The following is a 24,320-nucleotide window of genomic DNA, read 5'->3' on the forward strand; positions in this document are numbered from 1 at the left end:
AATCCATTTTGATCTTCCTGAATGATGTTGGCTAGCACTGAATTTAGACGAGTTACAAGTAGTTTTGCATATATTTTTGCGTCTACGTTTATTAATGAAAGTGGTCTGTAATTTTGTACTTGTAGCGGGTCTTTTCCTGGTTTTGGTAGGACTATAGTAAGGGCCTCTGTAAATGATCCACTAGCACCTCCAGTTTCTGCAAGATAACAGAGGTATTGAGTCAAGAATGGAAGAATATCTTCTTGAAAAGCAAGGTACAATTCCACCGAGAGACCGTCAGGGCCCGGTGATTTATGTTTTGCCATATCCTGAAGCGCCTGCTGTACTTGTGACAATGTGATGGACTCAATTAGTCTCTCAGAGTCTCCTTCAAGAAAAGGATCAAACAAGGCTGAGTTAGGTTGTTCAGACGTGTATAGATATTTGTAGAAGGTCTGAAATTGAGTGCAAATGTCTGTGGTGTTCGTCAGCAACTGTCCTTTGTCATCGGTGACAGCTGGAATTGTGGTTTTTTCAGACCGTAATTTCATAAATGCTGCAAGTTGATGACCACATTTGTTCATACTCGAGTAGTAATTAGTAGAATTCCTGAAAATCTCTTTGGAAGCCTCCTTACTTAAGAGCAGATTGTATTCAAGTCTCAATTTGTGAAGGTGAGACTGTTTCTCTGGGTTACTCAAGTCTTCCAAGTGGAGTTGTTCTGCTTTTTGTATACTAAGTTTCAGTTGTTGTAATTTGGTGTGGTCGGATTTGCATTTCGTAGCTGCATATGAAATTATAGTTTCTCTTATAAAGGCCTTGAAAGCGTCCAAAGTATTCTGCCAGGAAGTATCCGAAGGCTTGTTAGTATCAAAATATTCCACGATGTGTTTTTTGGTGTTTTCAAGAAAAGCATCATCAGATAATAAGGAAGAATTAAATCTCCACAGTCCTGAATTTTTTCCCAAACCAACATCTCGTAGCGTGAGCAGTATGGAGGCATGATCAGATATCGATATGGGGTGAATTTGAACAGCCTCAATTTTCTGGGATAATGAGTAGCTAGATAAAAAATAGTCAATTCTGGAATAAGATGAATGGGGTGTAGAGAAGAAGGTATATGCGCTGTCTCCAGGATGTAGAATTCTCTACGTATCTATCAGTTTCATTTGACTCATTAAATCTTGTATACTCTGCCATGCTTTAGTTTGTCGGTATGCAGACTGAGATTTCCTGTCCAGATCTTTGTCTAATATTTGATTAAAATCGCCACCCAGAATGAACATAAGAACATAAGAAGTTGCCTCCGCTGAGACAGTCCAGAGGTCCATCTTGCCCAGCGGTCCGCTCCCGCGACGGCCCATCAGGCTTATTGCCTGAACAGTGGTCCCCGACTAATTTTATAACTTACCTCTAATCCTATCCCTATAACCTACCTCTACTCCTATCTGTACCCCTTGATCCCTTTGTCCTCCAGGTACCTATCCAAACCTTCTTTGAAGCCCTGTAGCGTGCTCCTGCTTATCACATTCTTCCGTAGCGCGTTCCATGTATTCACTACCCTCTGGGTGAAAAAGAACTTTCTGGCATTTGTTCTAAACCTTTCCCCTTTTAATTTCTCTGAGTGCCCCCTTGTACTTGTGGTTCCCCATAATCTGAAAAATCTGTCCCTGTCTACCTTTTCTATGCCCTTCATGATCTTGAAGGTTTCTATCATGTCTCCTCTAAGTCTCTGCTTTTCCAGGAAGAAAAGCCCCAGCTTTTTCAGTCTGTCAGTATATGAGAGGTCCTCCATACCCTTTATTAGCCTAGTTGCTCTTCTCTGGACTCTCTCAAGTACCGCCATGTCCTTCTTGAGGTACGGTGACCAGTACTGGACACAGTACTCCAGGTGTGGGCACACCATTGCACGATACAGTGGCAGGATGACTTCCTTCGTCCTGGCCGTGATACCCTTCTTAATGATACCCAATATTTTGTTTGCCTTCCTTGAGGCTGTGGCGCACTGCGCCGACGCCTTTAATGTTGTATCAACCATCACTCCCAGGTCCCTTTCAAGGTTGCTCACCCCTAGCGGTGATCCCCCCATTTTGTAAGTGAACATTGGGTTCTTATTCCCTACATGCATGACCTTGCATTTCCCTATGTTGAAGCTCATTTGCCACTTTTTGGCCCACTCTTCCAGTGTTGTCAGATCTTTTTGGAGATCTTCGCAGTCCTCCGTATTTTTGACCCTGCTGTATAGTTTGGTGTCGTCCGCAAATTTAATGACCTCACATTTTGTTCCCGCCTCCAGGTCGTTTATGAATATGTTGAACAGGAGCGGTCTCAGCACCGACCCCTGTGGAACTCCGCTCGTGACCCATTGCCAGTCTGAGTAATGGCCCTTTACTCCAACCCTCTGTTTCCTGCCCGCCAGCCAGTTTTTGATCCATCGGTGGACCTCCCCTTGCACCTCGTGGTTCCATAGCTTCCTTAGCAGTCTTTCGTGTGGCACCTTGTCGAAGGCTTTTTGGAAGTCAAGGTAAATGATATCTATGGATTCCCCTTTATCCACCTGGCTATTTACCCCCTCAAAGAAGTGTAATAAGTTCATGAGGCATGTCCTGCCCTTGCAGAAACCATGCTAGCTCAACTTTAGCTGCCCATTTTTTTCGATGTGTTCCCAGATGCTGTCTTTTAATCAGCGCTTCCATCATCTTTCCCGGGACTGAGGTCAAGCTCACCGGCCTGTAGTTTCCTGGGTCTCCCCTTGAGCCTTTCTTGAAGATGGGCGTGACATTTGCTATTTTCCAGTCCTCCGGAATCTCTCCAGTTTTTAAGGATAGGTTGCATATTTGTCGAAGTGGCTCAGCTATTTCGTTCCTTAGTTCCTTGAGTACCCTTGGGTAAATGCCGTCCGGACCTGGCGATTTGTCACTCTTTAGCCTGTCTATCTGCCTGAGGACATCCACCTTGCTTACCTCTAGTTGGACCAGATTTTCATCCAGATCTCCTTTTACGATCTCTTCGGGTTCCGGAATGTTAGTAGTATCCTCCCTCGTGAAAACTGACGTGAAGAACTCATTTAACCTGTCAGCTATCTCCTTTTCCTCTTTTACCACTCCCTTCCTGTCTCCATCATCCAAGGGTCCCACTTCCTCCCTTGCTGGTTTCTTGGTATATTTCCTGAAGCAGAAATCAAATCAGAGAGTGTATGAAAGAACTTAGGGTCATCTACATTATGGGCATATATATTGATGAAATTCAGTTTAGAAGTACCACAAGACAGTTCAACTTTAATCCATCTCCCCATGTCATCCTTAGAATGTGAAATAATCTTAAGATCAGAGCGATGTGTAATCAAAGTGATAACACCATTCTTTTTACCAATAGCAGGTGAGTATATAGGTGGGTGCGCCCATTTGGGAGAGATCTTTTTGTACTCTGTTTCAGATAAATTAGTTTCTTGGTAGAATATAATATCTGGTTTATATTGTTCTGTATAACGATGTACTTTACATCTTTTAATTGGGTTAGTAAAACCTTTCACATTCAGGGAAAAATAAGTTAATTGTGTGATGTACTCAGATGCAAACACTACAACTGGGTATGTAGAGCAATAAAATTGCACATTAAACATCATATATGCAAGATCAGAATAATATAGCATGTGATTTATTCTGATGCAAGAAAATACAATTGGGTATGAAGAACTATACCTGAATAGCACTTCTCCATAGAGAGCTTTCAATATACTCGTGCCCTTAGTACTCATGTGATGTACTTGAGTGCTAGCATAGACAGCTGGGTATAATGAACAGTGAAATTGCAGACTAAGTTGCATGAGAGCATAATAACATGGATTGCCTTTTCTGCTAAGAGGGTAAGTAAGATAACCCAGACTATATGCCAAAATCTCCAAGGACTAAAAATGAGTAACTTAAATAGTACATTGAGATGGATGATGCAATTAATATAACATATCTTATGGCAGAACCAGTAGTAATCATAATCGGTTGAGAATAACTGACATAAGTTGAACCCATTCTGTAAGACATGTGCTGATTATATCAAACAACCAGTTGCACCAATGGACAAGATTATTAAGACAGTGATATAATGTACTAAATTTAAAGGCCTATTAAAAAGCTGGCTGTTTAAGGACACCTTTAACTGACCCTTTTCATAATCACATTATCTCATTCCCTGGAATTTATCTGGACAAGGAACACTGAAAACTTCTTATGTATATGAGGTCTATGCTTGTATTTCTATTACAAAATGCTAATAAAACTGATTGAACTTAAAAAAAAAAAAAGAAATTAAGTGGGTACTGTTCCCCAACCTTTTGTTTCCTTACCCTTCCTTTTTATTTATTTTCAAATTGTATTTAATCCATTTTTCCCCCCTCCTCTTCATCAGTGTTTTTATGTCATAATTGTCTTTAATGTCTTGTTTGTTGGAAATTTTTTATTTTTTCTATTTTTAATTTTGTAAATCGCATTGGATTTGGATACTGCGATTATATCAACTATTTTAAATAAACTTGAAACTAGAATAAACTTGAATACTAGCAAAAGTAGTGCTGAGAAGACAGGTAGCATGGCTAGATGAAGGTAATGTGAGAGAAATCGTTGTATAGTGGAAACACATAGTAATTGTAAGGAAAACTGCACAGAATTTGGTGAACCAAGTAGGTGGAGTGGCCTGAGAAAAATAGTCAGAGGTAAGAATAGTAGTAGGTCTTTGCTGTATGGTATTGTGGAACAAATTTGTATAGGGAATGTCAGAGTGGCAAGTGCTGAAAAAGGTAGAGAATGGGTAGAGAACAGAAAAATGCCAAACCTCAAACACAGTTAGAGCGATTGCTAATGTTAGGTAACTAGTGAAAATAATTATACACACATTTGTCACGAATTGATGATATAGATCACCTCTCTGTAATAGCAAGTAGAGATCATTCACAAAAAACACATCAGATATGTAGAGAAATCGCAGTATCAAGTAAAGGAAAATAAATCCTCTTGCATACACCTGTAATGAAAAAACACCTGCAAGGAGGAAAATGTGAACAAAGATAAGACACCATAAACTCCCCATGGGTAGGAAAGCAGTAATAGGAGAGCATGGATAAAATTGTGAACCAGCAGTATAAGAGTTTGTTTGAAAAACATCTAACTAGCTTAGAGTGTACATGCAAAGACTAGAATGTTGTAATGGCTGCATGCACATGGCCATGTTTACCGGGATGCACTCAAAACAGATGAGATGAGAGGAATGTGTGTTAAGGCACCACGAAGAACACCAAGCGCTCCTTTATGTGGGCGTTCAAGTTTTGTCAATGGCGGTCGGATGAACACTCTCAATAAATTCAGTGAGATCAGCAGGGTTGGTATAGTCTTTGGTGGTATTGTTATAGGTAACCCGCATACGTGCGGGGTACAGGAGACCATGTTTGGCTCCCATCGTTTATAGTTTCGGACGAAAAGCAAGGAGTTGTTTCCTCTTCTTAGCTGTTTCTTTCGATAGATCAGGTACCAGGATTAATTTGTTGCCCTCGAAGATTATCGGAGAATGCATCTTGGCTTTTTGCAAAATGAGTTGAACTTGAGCTTGACGCAGGAGAGTAATCACAATCGGTCTCGGGAATCTATTATGGCGCACCACGTGTTGGGGGACTCGATAGGCCGTGTCGAAATCAAGCTTCGTATCTGATGATATCTTGAGAAGTTCAGGTAACAGGGCAGCCAGAAAATCGGTAAGCTCGCAAGCCTCCCTTCCTTCCTGTAATCCAAGAAGTCGAAAACTGTTTCTTTTTGCCCTATTTTTTTCCATCTCCCAGCACTGACTCAAGCTGTGCTATACGAGAGGTCTGTTTAAAGAGAAGCTTGATGGAATCCTCCGAAATTTGGGCCTTAGCTTCTAGAATCTCCGTTCGGAGCTTGACATTAGTAAATTCTTCCCGAAGTGTAGACAGCTCAACTTTCATTTCGGTGATATCTTGTTTAGTGTCTAGGAGAAGATTGCGTATTGATCGCAGCTCGTCCATAATGGAGGCCGCAGATGGCTCCTCATGTTTATCTAAAGTATTTTTTGTGGCGAGGGAGGCTCTGCATTTTTGCGCTTGCCCGGTTTTGTAGTTGACATGTTCAGTTGTTGAACAGAGAGCGGTGCACTCAAAAATATTGAGTTATTCAGATGTTTTTCTCGGGTTATTACAGATTATAGCTGGAGCTCAATTATCATGCGTCCATCCCAGGGATGTGCTCACCAGCGCCCCCCTAGGGATAATATTTCAAAGAACTATAGAAGAGACCTTGCTTGCTAATGAAAGATGTTTTAATATAGAGAAATGCAAGAACATAAGAAGCGCCATCTCCGGATCAGACCTTCGGTCCGTCAAGTCCGGCGATCCGCACACGCGGAGGCCCTGCCAGGTATACACCTGGTTTATTTTATAGCCAACCATACTTTATATGCCTCTCTCAAGGAGATATGCATCTAGTTTGCTTTTGAAGCCTAGGACTGTCGATTCTGCAATAATCTCCCCTGGGAGAGTATTCCAGATGCCAACCACTCTCTGTGTGAAGCAGAACTTTCTGACATTAGTCCTGAACTTGTCCCCCCTTAGCTTCATTTCATGTCCTCTTGTCCATGTCAAATTGGACAATGTAAATAATCTTCTCTGCTCTATTTTGTCGATTCCTTTCAGTATTTTGAAGGTCTCGATCATATCCCCACGCAGTCTCCTTTTCTCAAGGGAGAACAATCCCAGTGTTTTAAGTCGATCCTCATATACCAGTTTCTCCATACCCTTCACTAGTTTGGTTGCTCGTCTCTGCACCCTCTCCAGCAGTTTTATATCTTTCTTTAGGTAGGGAGACCAATGTTGGACGCAGTATTCCAAGTGGGGTCTGACCATTGCCCTATAAAGCGGCATTATAACTTTCTCCGATCTACTCGAGATTCCTTTCTTTATCATGCCCAACATTCTATTTGCCTTCTTTGCCGCTGCCGCGCATTGTGCTGACGGCTTCAGGGTCCTATCTATCAGTACACCCAGATCCCTTTCTTGTACACTTTTTCCCAGACTTGCACCTGACATTCTGTACTCGTATTCCTTATTCTTACTGCCTAAATGCATTACCTTGCATTTCTCCACGTTGAACTTCATCTGCCATTTCTCCGCCCATTTTTCTAACCGACACAAATCGCTCTGGAGTTCCTCACTATCCTCCTGCGATCTGATTGCCCGGCAGAGTTTTGTGTCATCTGCAAACTTGATGATCTCACTGGATGTTCCGTTTTCCAAGTCATTGATATAAATATTAAAAAGGATCGGTCCAAGTACTGAGCCCTGGGGTACACCACTAGTCACTATCTCCCAGTCGGAGAACTTCCCATTAATGCCCACTCTCTGCTTCCTGTTATCCAGCCATTTGCCTATCCATCTTTGTATATCTCCCTCTATGCCATGGCTTTGTAGTTTCCTGAGAAGTCTTTCGTGTGGAACTTTGTCGAACGCTTTCTGGAAGTCCAAGTATATTATGTCCACCGGCTTTCCACTATCAATTTGCTCGTTCACGGTCTCAAAGAATTGGAGTAAATTCGTCAAACACGATTTCCCTTTCCTGAATCCATGTTGACTGGGTTTCATCAAGTCGTGTGTGTCCAAGTGCTGAACTATGCTATCCTTGATCAGTGATTCAATCATCTTGCCTGGGACAGACGTAAGACTCACAGGTCTATAATTGCCCGGTTCTCCTCTCGATCCTTTTTTGAAAATTGGCGTGACGTTCGCTTTCTTCCAGTCGTCTGGTATCTGACCAGTTCTGATTGACAGGTTTGCAAGTTTTTGCAATAACTCTCCGATTTCAACCTTCAATTCCTTCAAGACTCTTGGGTGAATTTCATCCGGTCCAGGGGATTTGTCACTTTTAAGTTTGTCGATCTGGTAGTATATCTGATCTAAGTTCACTTCAACTGTGGTGAGGCTGTCCTCTATTTCTCCTGTAAACAGTTTCTCCGCTTCAGGTATTGTTGAGGTGTCCTCCTTCGTAAAGACGGACGCAAAGAAGGAATTTAGTTTGTCTGCGATCTGTTTATCTTCCTTGATGTACCCTTTTCTTCCCTTGTCGTCCAGGGGTCCCACTGCCTCTTTTGCAGGTTTTTTCCCCTTCACGTATCTAAAGAAGGGCTTGAAGTTTTTGGCCCCCCCGGGCTATTTTTTCCTCATAGTCCTGTTTTGCATCCCTCACCGCCTTGTGACATTTCTTCTGTTCATCTTTATGTTTGTTCCAGGCTTCGGTTGTCTTTGTGCATTTCCATTTTTTGAAAGAGTCCTTCTTTTCTTTTATGGCTTCCTTCACCTGTATGGTAAGCCATGCCGGTTTTCCTTTGCCTTTAGTTCTCCGATCTTTAGAAATCCTCGGAATGTAGAGATCTTGCGCTTCTGCAATAGTATTTTTCAATAGGCACCATGCCTGATCTACTGTTTCAAGTTTGTCCACCATCTTCTCAAGTCGTTTTGTTACCATGGCTCTCATGCAATCGTATTTACCCTTTTTAAAGTTTAAGGTGGTGGTTAAGGTTTTGGCATGTTTCCCTTTCCCGATGTCCAGTTTAAAGTTGATTACATTGTGATCACTCGTTCCCAGTGGAGCCATGACTTCTACTTCTGTTATCGGTCCCGTGAGACCATTTAGGACCAAGTCCAAGGTGGCGTCGCCACATGCAAGGTCATGCATGTTGGGAAAAAGAACCCGATGTTCAGCTATGCAATGGGGGGATCATTGCTAGGGGTAAGCAACCTTGAAAGAGACCTGGGTGTGCTGGTGGATACAACAATGAAAGCATCAGCACAATATGCGACAGCCTCAAAGAAGGCCAACAGAATGCTTGGTATCATCAAGAAGGGTATCACGACCAGGACGAAGGAAGTCATCATGCCGCTGTATCGTGCAATGGTACGCCCGCATCTGGAGTACTGTGTCCAGTATTGGTCACCGTACCTCAAGAAGGACATGGCAATACTTGAGGGGGTCCAGAGAAGAGCGACGAAAATGATAAGAGGTATGGAAAACTTATCATATGCCAACAGGCTGGAAAATCTGGGGCTGTTCTCCCTGGAAAAGCGGAGACTTATAGGAGACATGATAGAAACTTTTAAGATCCTGAAAGGTATAGATAAGGTAGATAGGGATAGATTCTTCAGACTGTGGGGAACAACACGTACAAGGGGGCACTTGGAGAAACTGAAAGGGGACAGGTTTAGAACCAATGCCAGGAAGTTCTTCTTCACCCAAAGAGTGGTGGACACATGGAACGCACTCCCGGAGGCTGTGATTGAACAGAACACAATACAGGGATTCAAAGTGGGTTTGGATAAATTCCTGAAAGATAAGGTGATTGAGGGGTACAGATAGAAGTAGTGATAGGTTATAGGATGAGTTCAGGGACCACTGACAGGTCATGGACCTGATGGGCCACCGCGGGTGTGGACTGCTGGGCGCGATGGACCTCTGGTCTGACCCAGCGGAGGCAACTTCTTATGTTCTTATGTATTCTTATGATGGTTAAGGAAATGTGTGAGAAATGGAACCCATTACATCTTTCTTGGTGGGGGAGAGTTCAAACCATTAAGATGATGATTACTCCTGTAATTTGTTATCAGATGAGTATGATACCGATTTACTTTCAGATTCTTTTTATAAAAACATCAACAGAGCTCGTTTGGATTTTTTATGGTCTGGAAAAACACCTAGAATTGCCTTGTCGTCTTTACAGCTAGTTCAGTCGAAGAGTGGTGTGAATATTCCAAAATTTTATAATTATCACCAAGCTTATATTTTAAGACAAGGAATATATTGGGTATATTCCAGAGTTGATTGAAATTCTTCCTGATTGGCTTATACTTGAGAATCAACTTATGGCACCACTTTGTTTAAAACATATATTAAGGGCTACTTTTACTAAGCTGCGTTAGAGCATTAACACACGGAATAGCACGCGCACTAGACGCTAACGCCAGCATTGAGCTGGTGTTAGTTCTAGCCACGTAGTGTGGGTTTAGCGCGCGCTAAAATGCGTGCGCTAAAAACGCTATCGCAGCTTAGTAAAAGGAGCCCTAAATATTGATCTTCCAAAAATATATAAAGACAATAAAATTTTTCATTCAACTTGGAAGACTTTAAGGTCCTTGGATGCCACATTGCCAATTTCTATTAAGAAAGCAAAGTGCCAATCCTTGTGGTTAACTTCTAAAATTAAGATTGGGAATTCTAAAATTTTATGGAAGGATTGGTTAAAAGCTAGAATTAGAAGACGTATGTCACAATAATAAATTTGCATCCTTCTTCCAGTTACAGCAGACATTCAGTTTATCAGGGAAGCAAAACTTTAAATGGATACAATTAAAACAAGCTATCCAAAAAGGAATTCCTGAATGGCATTCTTTAGATGGAAAGCAGAGCTTGTTATTTTTATGTTTTCAAGCAGAATTCCTTGGACATCAATCAGGCTTCCACATGGTCCAAAGTAATAAGGCAATATGAACCTAAAAAGTCCAAAACAGGCCTGCAAGATATTTGGAGTTTAGAGTTGCAAATTAATATTTCAGAAACTCAATGGCCTAAGTTTTGGAATCATAGAGTGAGATGTACAGCCTCAGCTTTAATGCGGCAGACTTTATACTATTTAATATATAGAGTATTTTGGACTCCAGTGAGATTACATAAAATACTCTACACGTTCTAATAGGTACTGGCATTGCCAGTTAGGAATTGGAACGTTAGATCATCTTGTATTTCACTGTCCATTAATATTCGGATTCTGGAGGTCCATATGGAATAAAATAATTTCGATTCTTGAAGTCCCAATTCTGTTATCATATGGAATTATAATGTTTGGTACCTCAGTTATGAAAAATAGCCCGCTAAATAGTTCCAAAGATAAACTTCTATTCATCATGACAGGTGTGGCTTTGCAAATGATTACTAGGAACTGGAAACAATGGGATAGGCTGAATAATGCCGTTTTGGTGGGAGACCCTTGTCTGTATTACCGATATTAGAAAATGCTTGCAGAAAAAATAAATGAATCACAAAGATTTATAGGAATCTGGGGTCCATTAGATTCTTATGTTAAACAACTTTAATAATACTGTGTACCCACCATATTAAAGATTTCATATTCTACATATAAATCCAGAGAGGGGGGAGGGGAGGGGATTGTTTATTTTGTATTCATGTATAGTACATAAGTGTTTTTCAAGAATATTATTGATGAATAATCTGTTACACTTGATTGTAAGATGTGTTTTTATAAAATTAATAAACAATTTAAATAGAATAATTAGGAGAGGATAAGGAGTGGGAGGGTATCGGGAGGTGGGTTTGGAATGTCAGGAGGGGATCAGGATGGGAAGGCATCTTGGCAGAAGCAGGGCCGCCATCAGGGCAGTACTACCAGTCCTGCATTCAGGGGCCCAGAGCTGACAGGGGGCCCGGGCTCCCCCAGGGTTCTAGGCAGTGTTCTAAGGCAGGGGCGCCAGTAGCTCGCCAAGGCAAAGTGAGTCGATCACCCAGGACTCACTTTGTCTTGGCGATCTAATCTATCAGGCCGATCAGTCTTCCTCTCCCCGATGTCAATTCTGCAGTGGGAGAGGAAGTTCGGGCCAGCCAATTGCTGCCTGGCTGGGCGGAACTTCCTCTCCGACGGCAGAATTGACGTCGGGGAGAGGAAGACTGATCGGCCCGAAGCAGGGAGAGCATGTGTCGGCGTCGGCGTCAGCTTTGGGGCCTGTTATCCACTGGTGGGTCCTGTTCCCCGATGGCAGCGGCTTGGGGAATGGCAGGGAGAAAGAAAGAAAGGGGGTAGGCAGGGAAGCAGAAGGAAAGAAGAGAAACAGAAAAAAAGAAAGAAAGGTCAGGGAGAGAGGAAGAAAAAGTTGGGGGAGGGAATGAGGTGTGGAGGAGAGGAAGCATACAGGCTGATAGAAGGGAAGAAAGATTGGATGCACAGTCAGAAGAAGAAAGTGCAACCAGAAATCACCAGACAAGGTAGGAAAAATGATTTTATTTTAAATTTAGCAAAGTGGAGGCAGTATTACCACAGTTTTACATAGTAACATACATAGTAGATGATGGCAGATAAAGACCCGAATGGTCCATCCAGTCTGCCCAACCTGATTCAATTTAAATTTTTAAATTTTTTCTTCTTAGCTATTTCTGGGCAAGAATCCAAAGCTTTACCCGGTACTGTGCTTGGGTTCCAACTGCCGAAATCTCTGTTAAGACTTACTCCAGCCCATCTATACCCTCCTAGCCATTGAAGCCCTCCCCAGCCCATCCTCCACCAAACGGCCATATACAGACACAAACCATTCAAGTCTGCCCAGTACTGGCCTTAGTTCAATATTTAATCTTATTTTTTGATTCTAGACTCTTTGTGTTCATCCCACGCTTCTTTGAACTCAGTCACAGTTTTACTCTCCACCACCTCTCTCGGGAGAGCATTCCAGGCATCCACCACCCTCTCCGTAAAGTAGAATTTCCTAACATTGTTCTTGAATCTACCACCCCTCAACCTCAAATTATGTCCTCTGGTTTTACCATTTTCCTTTCTCTGAAAAAGATTTTGTTCTATGTTAATACCCTTCAAGTATTTGAACGTCTGAATCATATCTCCCCTGTCTCTCCTTTCCTCTAGGGTATACATATTCAGGGCTTCCAGTCTCTCCTCATACGTCTTCTGGCGCAAGCCTCCTATCATTTTTGTCGCCCTCCTCTGGACCGCCTCAAGTCTTCTTACGTCCTTCGCCAGATACGGTTTCCAAAATTGAACACAATATTCCAAGTGGTGCCTTACCAATGACCTGTACAGGGGCATCAACATCTTCTTCCTTCTACTGACTACGCCTCTCTTTATACAGCCCAGCATCCTTCTGGCAACAGCCACTGCCTTGTCACACTGTTTTTTCACCTTTAGATCTTCGGACACCATCACCCCAAGGTCCCTCTCCCCGTCCGTGCATATCAGTTTCTCTCCTCCCAGCATATACGGTTCCTTCCTATTATTAATCCCCAAATGCATTACTCTGCATTTCTTTGCATTGAAATTTAGTTGCCAGACATTAGACCATTCCTCTAACTTTTGCAGATCCTCTTTCATCTTTTCCACTCCTTCTTCGGTGTCTACTCTGTTACAAATCTTGGTATCATCTGCAAAAAGGCACACTTTTCCTTCTATCCCTTCAGCAATGTCACTCACAAACATATTGAACAGGATTGGCCCCAGCACTGATCCCTGAGGGACTCCACTACTCACCTTTCCTTCCTTCGAACGACTTCCATTAACCACCACCCTTTGATGTCTGTCCGACAGCCAGTTTCTGACCCAGTTCACCACTTTGGGTCCTAACTTCAGCCCTTCAAGTTTGTTCAACAGCCTCCTATGAGGAACTGTATCAAACGCTTTGCTGAAATCCAAGTAAATTACATCTAGCATATGTCCTCGATCCAACTCTCTGGTCACCCAATCAAAAAATTCAATCAGGTTCGTTTGGCACGATTTACCTTTTGTAAAGCCATGTTGCCTCGGATCCTGTAACCCATTAGATTCAAGGAAGTACACAATCCTTTCTTTCAGCAAAACTTCCATTATTTTTCCAACAACTGAAGTGAGGATCACCGGCCTGTAGTTTCCTGCTTCATCCCTGTGACCACTTTTATGAATAGGGACCACATCCGCTCTCCTCCAATCCCCAGGAATCATTCCCGTCTCCAGAGATTTGTTGAACAAGTCTTTAATAGGACTCGCTAGAACCTCTCTGAGCTCACTTAGTATCCTGGGATGGATCCCGTCTGGTCCCATCGCTTTGTCCACCTTCAGTTTTTCAAGTTGCTCATAAACATCCTCCTCCGTGAACGGCGCAGAATCTACTCCATTTACCCGTGTAACTTTGCTAGACAATCTCGGTCCTTCTCCAGGATTTTCTTCTGTGAACACAGAACAGAAGTATTTGTTTAGCACATTCGCTTTCTCCACATCACTTTCCACATATTGGTTCCCAGCATCTTTTAGCCTAGCAATTCCTTTTTTCATTTTCCTCCTTTCACTAATATATCTGAAAAAATTTTTGTCTCCCTTTTTTACATTTTTAGCCATTTGTTCTTCCGCCTGTGCTTTCGCCAGACGTATCTCTCTCTTGGCTTCTTTCAGTTTCACCCTGTAGTCCTTTCTGCTCTCCTCATCTTGGTTTTTTTTATATTTCACGAACGCCAACTCTTTCGCCTTTATTTTCTCAGCCACTAGGTTGGAGAACCATATAGGCTTCCTTTTTCTCTTGTTTTTATTGATTTTCTTCACATAAAGGTCCGTAGCCATTTTTATCGCTCCTTTCAGCTTAGACCACTGTCTTTCCACTTCTCTTATGTCCTCCCATCCTAACAGCTCTTTCTTCAGGTACTCTCCCATAGCATTAAAGTCCGTACGTTTTAAATCTAGGACTTTAAGTATCGTGCGGCCGCTCTCCACTTTAGCCGTTATATCAAACCAAACTGTTTGATGATCGCTACTACCCAGGTGAGCACCCACTCGAACATTAGAGATACTCTCTTCATTTGTGAGGACCAGATCCAATATCGCTTTTTCCCTTGTGGGTTCCGTCACCATTTGTCTGAGCAGAGCCTCTTGAAAGGCATCCACAATCTATCTACTTCTTTCCGATTCCGCAGACGGAACATTCCAGTCCGCATCCGGCAGGTTGAAATCTCCCAACAGCAGAACCTCCTCTTTCCTTCCAAACTTTTGGATATCCACAATCAGATCCTTATCAATTTGCTGCGATTGAGTCGGAGGTCTGTAGACTACACCCACGTAGATAGAAGTTCCATCTTCTCTTTTCAGAGCAATCCATATCGCTTCTTCCTCTCCCCAGGTCCCTTGCATTTCGGTCGCTTGGATATTGATCTTTACATAGAGAGCTACTCCTCCACCTTTATGACCATCTCTATCCTTCCTAAAAAGATTATATCCCGGTATGTTTGCATCCCATCCATGTGATTCACTGAACCATGTCTCTGTGATAGCGACAATATCTAGATCTGCCTCTAACCTCAGGGCTTGCAGATCATGAACTTTGTTGCTTAGACTGCGAGCATTTGTGGTCATCGCTTTCCAGCTATTTTTCAGCGATAATCTCCTTTTTCGTATGGATTTTTGTTTCGTTTCACTTTCCGTTGTAGTACTAAGAAATGAGTTGCTGATATTGCTTGTGTTGCAGTCTTTACTACTATCATATCTTTTCTTTTGCCGGGGGTGGTCTCTATAATTGTCCTTCGTACTTACACCACCCCCACCTTCTAGTTTAAATGCCTAGAAAAATATTGTCTAAATTTCTCTGCAAGATTTCTTTTTCCTGCTGTAATAATATGTAGCCCATCAGTGCAATATAGCTTCTTGTCCTTCCATGTATTTCCCCATCCTCCTATGTACCTGAAGCCTTCTTGATGACACCAGGCTTTGAGCCATCTATTAAAGTCCTCTGTGTTTTTCACTCTTTGCTCCCCCTTTCCATATGCAGGCAGTATTTCAGAAAAAGCTAAAGTCTTTACAAAAGGTTTCACGCCCTCACCAAGCTCCCGAAAAGCTTTCTGTGCTGCAAGTGTGGAGTTGTTGGCCAGGTCATTTGTTCCCAGATGGATGACAACATCAGTGTTAAAATCCTTAGTTTCTTCCTTCATTATAGTCTGTATTTGCCTGAAACTCCTGGTAGCTGAGGATCCTGGAAGACATTTCACTATTTTGGTCTCCTCGCCTTGTGTTCCAAGGTTAATGCCTCTGATGATGGAATCCCCCAACAGTAATAGTTTTCTGTTTTTGACCTTTTTATTTGTGCTTAGGGTGTGCTTGCTCTCTTGAGTTACCTTCATTGGTTCCATTCCCACCTCCCTTCTGTTTTCTTGAGTATCGCAGTGCACTAGTGGAGCGAAGGAATTCTGTAGAGGTAATATTAGTGAAGGTGGATGTTTCTGTGTTACATGTCGCAGTCTTCCTGAGCCTACTGTGACCCGTCGAAATTGGAGCCCTGCCGCCACCGTAACACGTTCCCTCTGCCCCAGTCCCTTATGTCAGAGAAGGGGCGGGACCAAGGCAGAGTGGAAAGTGCTACGGCAGTGGCAGGCCTCCGATTTCGACGCGGCTCCTTTTAACATTGGTGGAGCTGCACTGCACCTGATGGAGGGAGGGAAGGAAAGGTGGTTGTGCGCTGTTGAGCCCCTCTTTGCCCTCAGACCCTCTCCTAACTGCTCCCTCCTGTCTCAGACCACTGGGGGGGGGGTGCCTGTCTTCAGCTGCAGGGATGGAGGGAGGGAAGAAGAAAGAAGGGGCCCTGGCAAGCGAGTTATCAAAAGCCAACCATAGCCTGGGACCCCTACATGGTATGAATAATGACCAGACAACAAAAGGTAAGAAAAATAATTTTATTTTCTGTTTTGTGATTACAATATGTCAGATTTGAAATGTGTCTTGAGGGAGGCTGCCGCCGCGGCTTTGGACAGAGGGGTACCATTTTCGTGGGAGCCGGCCTTCGGAGAGGCTTGGGACGCGGGGACGGATGCGGGAGGGGCTGCCGCTGCGAAGGGCTTTGGTGGGGGAGCCAGCCAGACCGCGATTGTGGGGACGTTGTAAGCGCGGATTGGTCAAGGAGCCGCCGCTGCCGAGGCTTTGAAATTGCTCTCCCACCGTCACTCCCTCCCGCCCCGGCTCTGCCTCTGCCCCTGCCCAGGTTCAAAAGCAGGAGAGGCGGTCATCTAGCACCCGTTAATCTAACGGGCTTAAACACTAGTATCAAATATTTTCAATGCGTATAACAAAAATAAATTTGGGGAAATAAATAAAACCATTTGAACAATAAACATACAAACATATCCATAGATGATTAAAATTACATAAGGAGTACAAGGATAAACTACATTTGTTTAAAAATGCGTTCTCCGCGCCTGCTCATAAATTTGTTGACTGGAAGGATCCAGCAATGTGGCCAGATGCCATTCAGGACAAAGACAGAGAAAGAATTGTGCAATTTGGATTAATGATGGAAGATGATTTAAAGCAAATGGCACAGTCTATGAGTAAAGATCTTGACAGACGTTCTTTTTATGAATATCTCCTCTAGGCCAAATCACCCAATGGACGTGAAAAGATTTTACGGGACTGGCTTAGGTGGAGCATTAGCAGAAAAGTATGTGTGTATTCGGCCCATGGAAGAAGGGAGGGGGGAGAAGGGGGGGGAAGGGGTGCGTGGGGGGCCCAATAGGATTGCTCAGTAAGGGGCCCAGAAATTTCTGATGGCGGCCCTGGGCAGAAGGATTGGGAAGGGAGTGTTAAATGTGAAGAGGGGATGGATGGTGAGTCTGAACAGTGGAGTGGCCTGAGGCAGCAGCACTATCAGACAGCTGATAGATTTGCTTCATCTTTTTACCTCCTTTGTGCTGTATTTTGTAGCAGCACTAAGAGCAGTCATGACAGCTAGCTGTCATTGACCGCCATGCTCCATTTCTGTCGCTGCTTAGCATAGCTTAGTAAACATTAGTGCTGCCCAATTCAGGAAAAAATATTTCGATTCGATTCAGCCTATTGAATCAATTTTTCAATTCGATTTTCCTGCCCAATTAGGTTTTTTGTTTTTTTTTTCAGACATCCTGGTGGGTTTATTTTATGACCTCTTCACCTCTTTTATAGCCTCTTCACCCCCTTTGCACTGACACTGTGGTGTAAACAAAATAAAAAAAAGATCTTTCCTCTCTCTGTTAAATCCTAGCTCACATTCGCATTCAAATCTAACATATTGTAATCACAAAACAGAAAATAAAATTATTTTTCTAACTTTTGTTGTCTGGTCATTATTGAAATCATGCTGGTCCCAGGCTCTGGTTGTCTTCTGATAACCAGAAGGTTACCAGAAGGTTGCGAGGGTCTCCTGCCCTTTTGTCGTTTCCTTCTTTCTCTGTGATAACCATCCATCTCTGTCCTCCCCTTCCCTCCCCTGGAGGTCTGGCATCTTTCCTTTTTTCATCTCCATCCCTGCAGTTGCAGCGATGGACCCCCCACCCCATCCCCGATCCACCATCTCTCCTTTTCTCAACTACCTTTTCATCCAGCATCTCTCACTCCTTCCCCACCACCCCGGGGTCCACCAGCTCTCCCTTTTTCTTTCCAACTACCCTCCTATCCAGTATCTCTATCCCCCACCCCCTCTCCACACCATCACTTGTGTCTGACTTATCTCCCTTTCTGTTCCTTCCCTCCCTAAATCCCATTGTTCACCATCTCTCTCCCAGTCAGATCCTTCATCATTTTCAAGGAAGCACGAGATCCAGATTTTTACCCAGTACTCTGCTCTTTGTTCCTGTCCTGTTCTCACTGTCTTTTTTTAACATTTCCTCTTCCCCCAACCAAACTCCAGCATCAACCTGTCCCACTCATCTGGGCCCGCTCACATGTCCAGAACTCTATTCTCCCATCCCCTGCGGGATCCTTTACTTGCTTGCTGCACTTTCGCTCTTGGGGTCGCGAGGGCAATGCCTTCAACAGCCCTGGAAGCCTATCACTCAGCTACAGTTTCCTGTCCCTGCTTAGGCGAGAATTCTCCCAAAGATGCACAACATGGGAAGTCTTTCATCCATTCTGACCCCATGACAGTTGTCGGTGGAACACTGATCTCTCCATTAGCCACTGTTCCGCCCTACCCGAACCTGTTTCTCACTCTGCACAGCACACAAATTCCAACTTCCACAGCGTGTAAACTGAACCAGGAAACCAAATCCCACCCTAACACTCGAAAGACAGCCTTCTCTATGGCCAGATGCTGTAGCAGAGGAAAAGCTTCCGGGGCTTGTGAAGGAAGCGTGTTTGTAACGCTGCCCGCAGCCCCAATGGTGAACAGGTGCAGTGCTGTTGGGGAGCTAGTAGGGTAAATAAGTACCGGATCCCACAGGGGGGAGGGGATGGAATAGAGCTCTGGACAGGTGCGCGGGTCTTGCATTGAAGATGACTGGCATAGCCTCATGCACTTCCTGACTGACCCCACCGAATCGTCGAGGCTGATTTTTTTTTTTTTAAACCAAATCTATTTGAATCGATTCACCCAAAGTGAATCGGTGAATCAATTCAAATCGTGAATCGGGCAGCACTAGTAAACATGCCCCATAGAGACAAGTTACAGAAGAGGAAGCCTTTAGATAAAATGAGACCATGGTGAGTTGGAGAAGAAAAGAATACATTCCAGAAAGTTTGGAAAAATTATTTAAAAGGAAATTATTTGGCATGTAAATTCTTTGTAAATATATGTTGGTATGCAGCTGATTGTTACACAGTTATCTAATACTTAATGCAGAAGACTGGAGGTTTTTCATGTAGGCTTCAAAATAATTTTATTACATTGTAGACATTTGAAAAATTAGTGAATGGAGAGAGAAGCAATTGAATAATTATGAGGTTGAATGTATAAGGATATAAGTGGTTACTAAATAATTGATAATAAAACACTCATCTATTATTTTATTAATATTGATGTTTATTTTAAAGTTTCCAAAGAGGACACATTCCTTGAGTAAACATTTATGTACACCAACCATTTCCTCAGTAGTGTATAAAGCAGCGGTCTCAAACACGCTGCCCACGGGCCGCATGTGGCTCTCCAGGTTTTATTTGCAGCCCACAGTCTGGACGCGATCAACAGCATTTCTCTTCCCCTTTCCCTTCCTTTTGGAACAGCAGTGTGTCACAACGTCACAACATAAGAGAGGCTTCAGACGCAGGTATGGATCTCGCAAGGAGCCACCACCCGCGGCTTTGAACGGAACGAGCCGGCCAGACACGCTGCTGCTCCAAATGGAAGGGAAGGGGGAAGAGAAATGCCTCTCCTGCACAGGAAAGGGGGAAGGGAAATGCTGCTTCTGTTGCTGCTGCACCCAATTGGGGAAAGAGAGGGAAGGAAGGAGAAGGAAGAGGCGAGAAACAAGAGAAGAAGCCAAGTTCATGGGAGGGAGGGAAGGAAAGGAGATATCAGACCATAGAGGGGGAGGGAGAGATGCCAGGGAATGGGGGAAGAAAAGGAGACAGGTGCCAGACCAGGGGAAAGGAAGGAAGGAGGGAGGGAGAGAAAGAAAGAAAGGAAAGAGATGTCAGACCATGGAAATAGGACGGAAGAAGAGAGAGATAGGAAGAGAAGATAAGACATGGAAACGTAGATTTTGAAAAGAAAGCAGAAAAATTGAACATTAAGTTAATGCCAAAGATGGATGCAAGGCAGAAAGTGGAGACGGAGAGAAAAACAGTCAAAGGACAAGAAGGCCCTGGAAACATAGTTGAAAGCACAGAAAAATAGTCACCATACAACAAAGGTAGGGAAAATGATTTTATTTTCAATATAGTGATTGAAATGTGCCAATTTTGAGAAAGAAAAGATATTAAACTTTAAATGTGAGGGCTGCAGAAAAAATAGAGTACTTGGAGGGCTGCAGAAAAAATAGTTAATGTCTTATTAAAGAAATGACAATTTTGCATGAGGTTAAACTCTTTATAGTTTATATATCTTTCCTTTTAACTGTTAAAGGAAAGTTTTATAAACTATAAAGAGTTTTACCTCATGCAAAATTGTCATTTCTTTAATAAGACATTAACTATTTTTTCTGTGGCCCTCCAAGTACCTACAAATCCCCCGCAAAGGGTTTGAGTTTGAGACCACTGATATAAATCATCCCAGATGCAGTAGAAACAAAGAGCACTGATTATGGTGGGTGCATAAAACTAGTAAATTTTCCTCTCACCCTTTTAATTTTGGAAATGTGTCTTTAATTCCTTTTCTCTATTAGGTACATCTGAATGACAACCTTGGGAAGCTCTCGCGGATTTTGGAGACAGATCATTTTGCTCTTGTGGTGCATGAACAAATTCAGTGTGAGTAGATCCTGATGAAGATGGACAGAATTCTACTGAAAAGCGTAAAATGTCCTGCCATACACACTCATAATAACAAATAGTAAAATTGTAGGATTCCAGAGATGCAGTCTATTATAATATACGGTTTAATGAAAACCATGTACAGTAAGACTTCTACATCCAGAATCATGTAAGTAAGACTTCCAGATCATACAACTTGATTTCACTGCAGCATTCGACCTGGCAGACCAGGATATCCTGCTACAAACAATGGAAGCAATAGGAATCACAGGTAGAAAGTTTACATATGGTTTCAAGGATTTCTTCAATTCAAGAGATATAGAGTTAAAACAGAAAAATCTGATTCCTGGACCAACCGCTCTGGAGTCCTTCAAGGCTCTCTGCTATCTCGAACACTTCAGTCTCTACATAGCTACACTCGGTACTTGCTTGGACAAACTAGGCATAACTTCATACAACTATGCAGATGACATCACCATCTTCCTTCCTTTCGACCAACATACCTTCAATACAACAAGCATACTACACCTAATAACTAGAAACAGTGACAAAATGGTTGAAAGACCACAAACTAAACCAAGACAAAACTAAATTCCTACTTCTCGAAAAAAAACAAAACCAAAACCCCAACCATAACAAACCTTGAAATAAACTCCATCACATACCCCTTGCAACCCAATTAAACTGCTGGGAATAGTGATAGACAAAGGCTGCACCATGCAACTCCAAATCAACAAAACAGTCCAGAAAGCCTTCACAGTCATGCGCAACTTAAGACAAATCTGAAAATACTTTGACAAAAACCAATTCAGACTCCTGATCCAGTCCTTAGTTCTAGGACTCCTAGACAACTGTAACATCCTATACCTGTCATGCCCTGCCAACATGATAAAACAATTGCAAACAGTGCAAAATACAGCCCTCAGACTGATATACTTGTTGAAAAAATATGACCACATTACTACTGCCTTCCAAGACTCACGCTGGCTCCCTGTACAAGCACGCATACTATACAAATCCTACTGCACGCTATTCAAAGCCCTGAATGGCGATGGATCAACCTATTTAAACATTCGCCTAACCAGGAACAACACATTCAGACCAATGAGAACACTGGCACCTTTCACTCACCCCCCCCCCTAATCAAAGGCATACAACATAAGATAATGTTTGATAGCCTACTAGCCACCCAAGCAGCAAAACTAGACCACTGCATCTCCAACCTGCTGATCACAATATCCAACTAAAAAACCTTCAGGAGAGAATTAAAAATCAAGTTATTCAGGAAATTTATTATTTTTTTAATTGAAAAGCTTTTATTGAAAAAACACTCCAAACAGTACAGAACAATTGCACATGAAATGCAAGAACAAAAATACAGAGAGCTGAATACCACACTCCAAACTAGCACACAGAATTAACATCAACAGCTTAAACATGTGCAAGTCCTACAAACTAATAAGAACAATCTAACATACCCACCAAAGCACAGCCAATATCCCCCCTCCCATCCCCCAGGGACAAAACACAATACCTACAGCTCTCAATATGGTTGAGAGATAGTCAATTCCAAACAGATACCAAAAATTAAAAAAGGAATATGGTTATGGGATCCCCCCAATCATCGCCCATCTATTCCAACCCCAAGGCCAACTCAAAGCCCCTGACCACCCCTACCACAGACCCCCACAGAAGCCCGAAAGTTGCGCCACACATGAGCATAGCCATGGAGTTTACCATGCCGCAAGGCCGTTAAGTAATAAAGGTTCTGCCAATTAAGCAAACGTTGCTCCACCAGGGCCCATGTGGGAGAGAGCGCCTGATTCCACAAAGAGGCAATGGCCAATCGAGCAGCGGCGAATGCCAACTTACAAAACAAAGAGTCACCCCCAGCCAGTTCCAATTGATGCCAAAACAACAAGGCATGTCGCCAATCGGCCGGTATCTGGACATCTAAGATCCTGGATACCCGATCAAAGACCTCGGTCCAGAATCCACACACCTGCCTACACTGCCACCACATATGAAAATAGGTACCCACTTCCCCACAGCCCCTCCAACACAGAACACTCGCCCCTCCCCGCCAACGAGCCACGACCTGAGGGGTATAGTACCACCGAAAGAGGACCTTGTAACCATTCTCGATCAGCAAAGCAGCAATCCCCGCCGAGGAGATCTCCGACCATATGTCCCCCCAAGTATCCCAGGAAATAGCCGAACCACAATCATCTTCCCAGGCCCTCATGTAGGGGAGGGGAACCCCCCTACCGTTAAGGCACCTATATATTGCAGAGAGAGCTCCCCTCCGAAGCACAGGACTCAATAACAGCTCAAAGGGCATCTTACCACCCCTCAAGTCTCCCAGAAGACCCGAGGTCCTAATATAATGTAAGACCTGTAGGTAGGGGAACAGATCCCTTATCCCAAACCCGAACTTACCCCTGAGTTCTGCAAAGGGTCTAACACCTCCCCGGACCGGGTCCCACAACTGTCTCACACATACCAAACCCCGTGACTCCCAGTCTGCAAACACTCTCCCATCCCTTCCCGGTGGAAAGTCAGGGTTGTATCTCAACGGAGTATACCATGAATGTCGCCTACTCCCCAGTAAGCAAGCTCGGGTCTGATTCCATACCCTCAAGGAAGTCACTACTGAAGATACCCCCCCGACTAATCACGCCCTACCAGGCACCCACGGCCTATGTAACAAAGGCACCCCCTCACTTAAATTTTGCTCAATTTCCACCCACGGTTTCGGCGTCTGCGTCTGCCATTCTAAAAGGGCGCGCAGCTGAGCAGCCTGATAATATTTCACCACATCTGGGACCCCCAGCCCCCCATCCCCTCTCCCCATACATAGAACCTTCCTACTCACCCTTGGCCGCCTCCCAGCCCAAATAAAATTAAAGATATGCCTTTGAACCCCCTCTAACGTTTTTCTACCCACCCAAAGAGGCAATACTTGGAATAAGAACAACAAACGAGGCAAAATTATCATCTTCACGATGGCCACCCTGCCCAACCAAGAGAAATACAGATCTTTCCAATTAAGCAAATCTTGGCGAATACGACGAAAGAGCGGGGGAAAGTTAAGGTCATATAAATCCACTTCCGGCGATCCAAAATAAACACCGAGATATCGCAAAGAACGCTGAACCCACCGAAACGGATATCGGTCTCGGAGATAGGACACCCGGTCCGCAGGCAAGTTAATGTTGAGGAGCTCTGATTTACCAACATTCACCCGAAAGCCCGACACCCCACCATAAATATCCAACTCCCGCAATATAGCTGGCAAGGAGGTCGCCAGAGGGTGGTGGTTAATGGAAGTCGCTCGAAGGAAGGAAAGGTGACTAGTGGAGTCCCTCAGGGTTCGGTGCTGGGGCCAATCCTGT

General features: G+C 43.5%; 1 protein-coding gene across 4 annotated transcripts in view; it reads left to right on the forward strand.

Annotated features, from left to right (window-relative positions):
- The window catches only part of CBS (cystathionine beta-synthase), a 370,635-nt gene that overhangs the window by 266,368 nt on the left and 79,947 nt on the right, over positions 1-24,320 (forward strand). For all 4 annotated transcript variants that reach the window (XR_004539237.1, XM_033942214.1, XM_033942217.1 and 1 more), the window contains exon 15: positions 20,838-20,922. Coding sequence is in view for 3 of the 4 variants with exons in the window: in XM_033942214.1 (XP_033798105.1) it covers positions 20,838-20,922 (85 nt within the window). In the remaining variant the exon portion in view is untranslated. The remainder of the gene's footprint in view (positions 1-20,837; positions 20,923-24,320) is intronic.

Source organism: Geotrypetes seraphini, chromosome 4 (assembly GCF_902459505.1).
Source record: "Geotrypetes seraphini chromosome 4, aGeoSer1.1, whole genome shotgun sequence".
NCBI classification, from domain to species: Eukaryota; Metazoa; Chordata; class Amphibia; order Gymnophiona; family Dermophiidae; genus Geotrypetes; species Geotrypetes seraphini.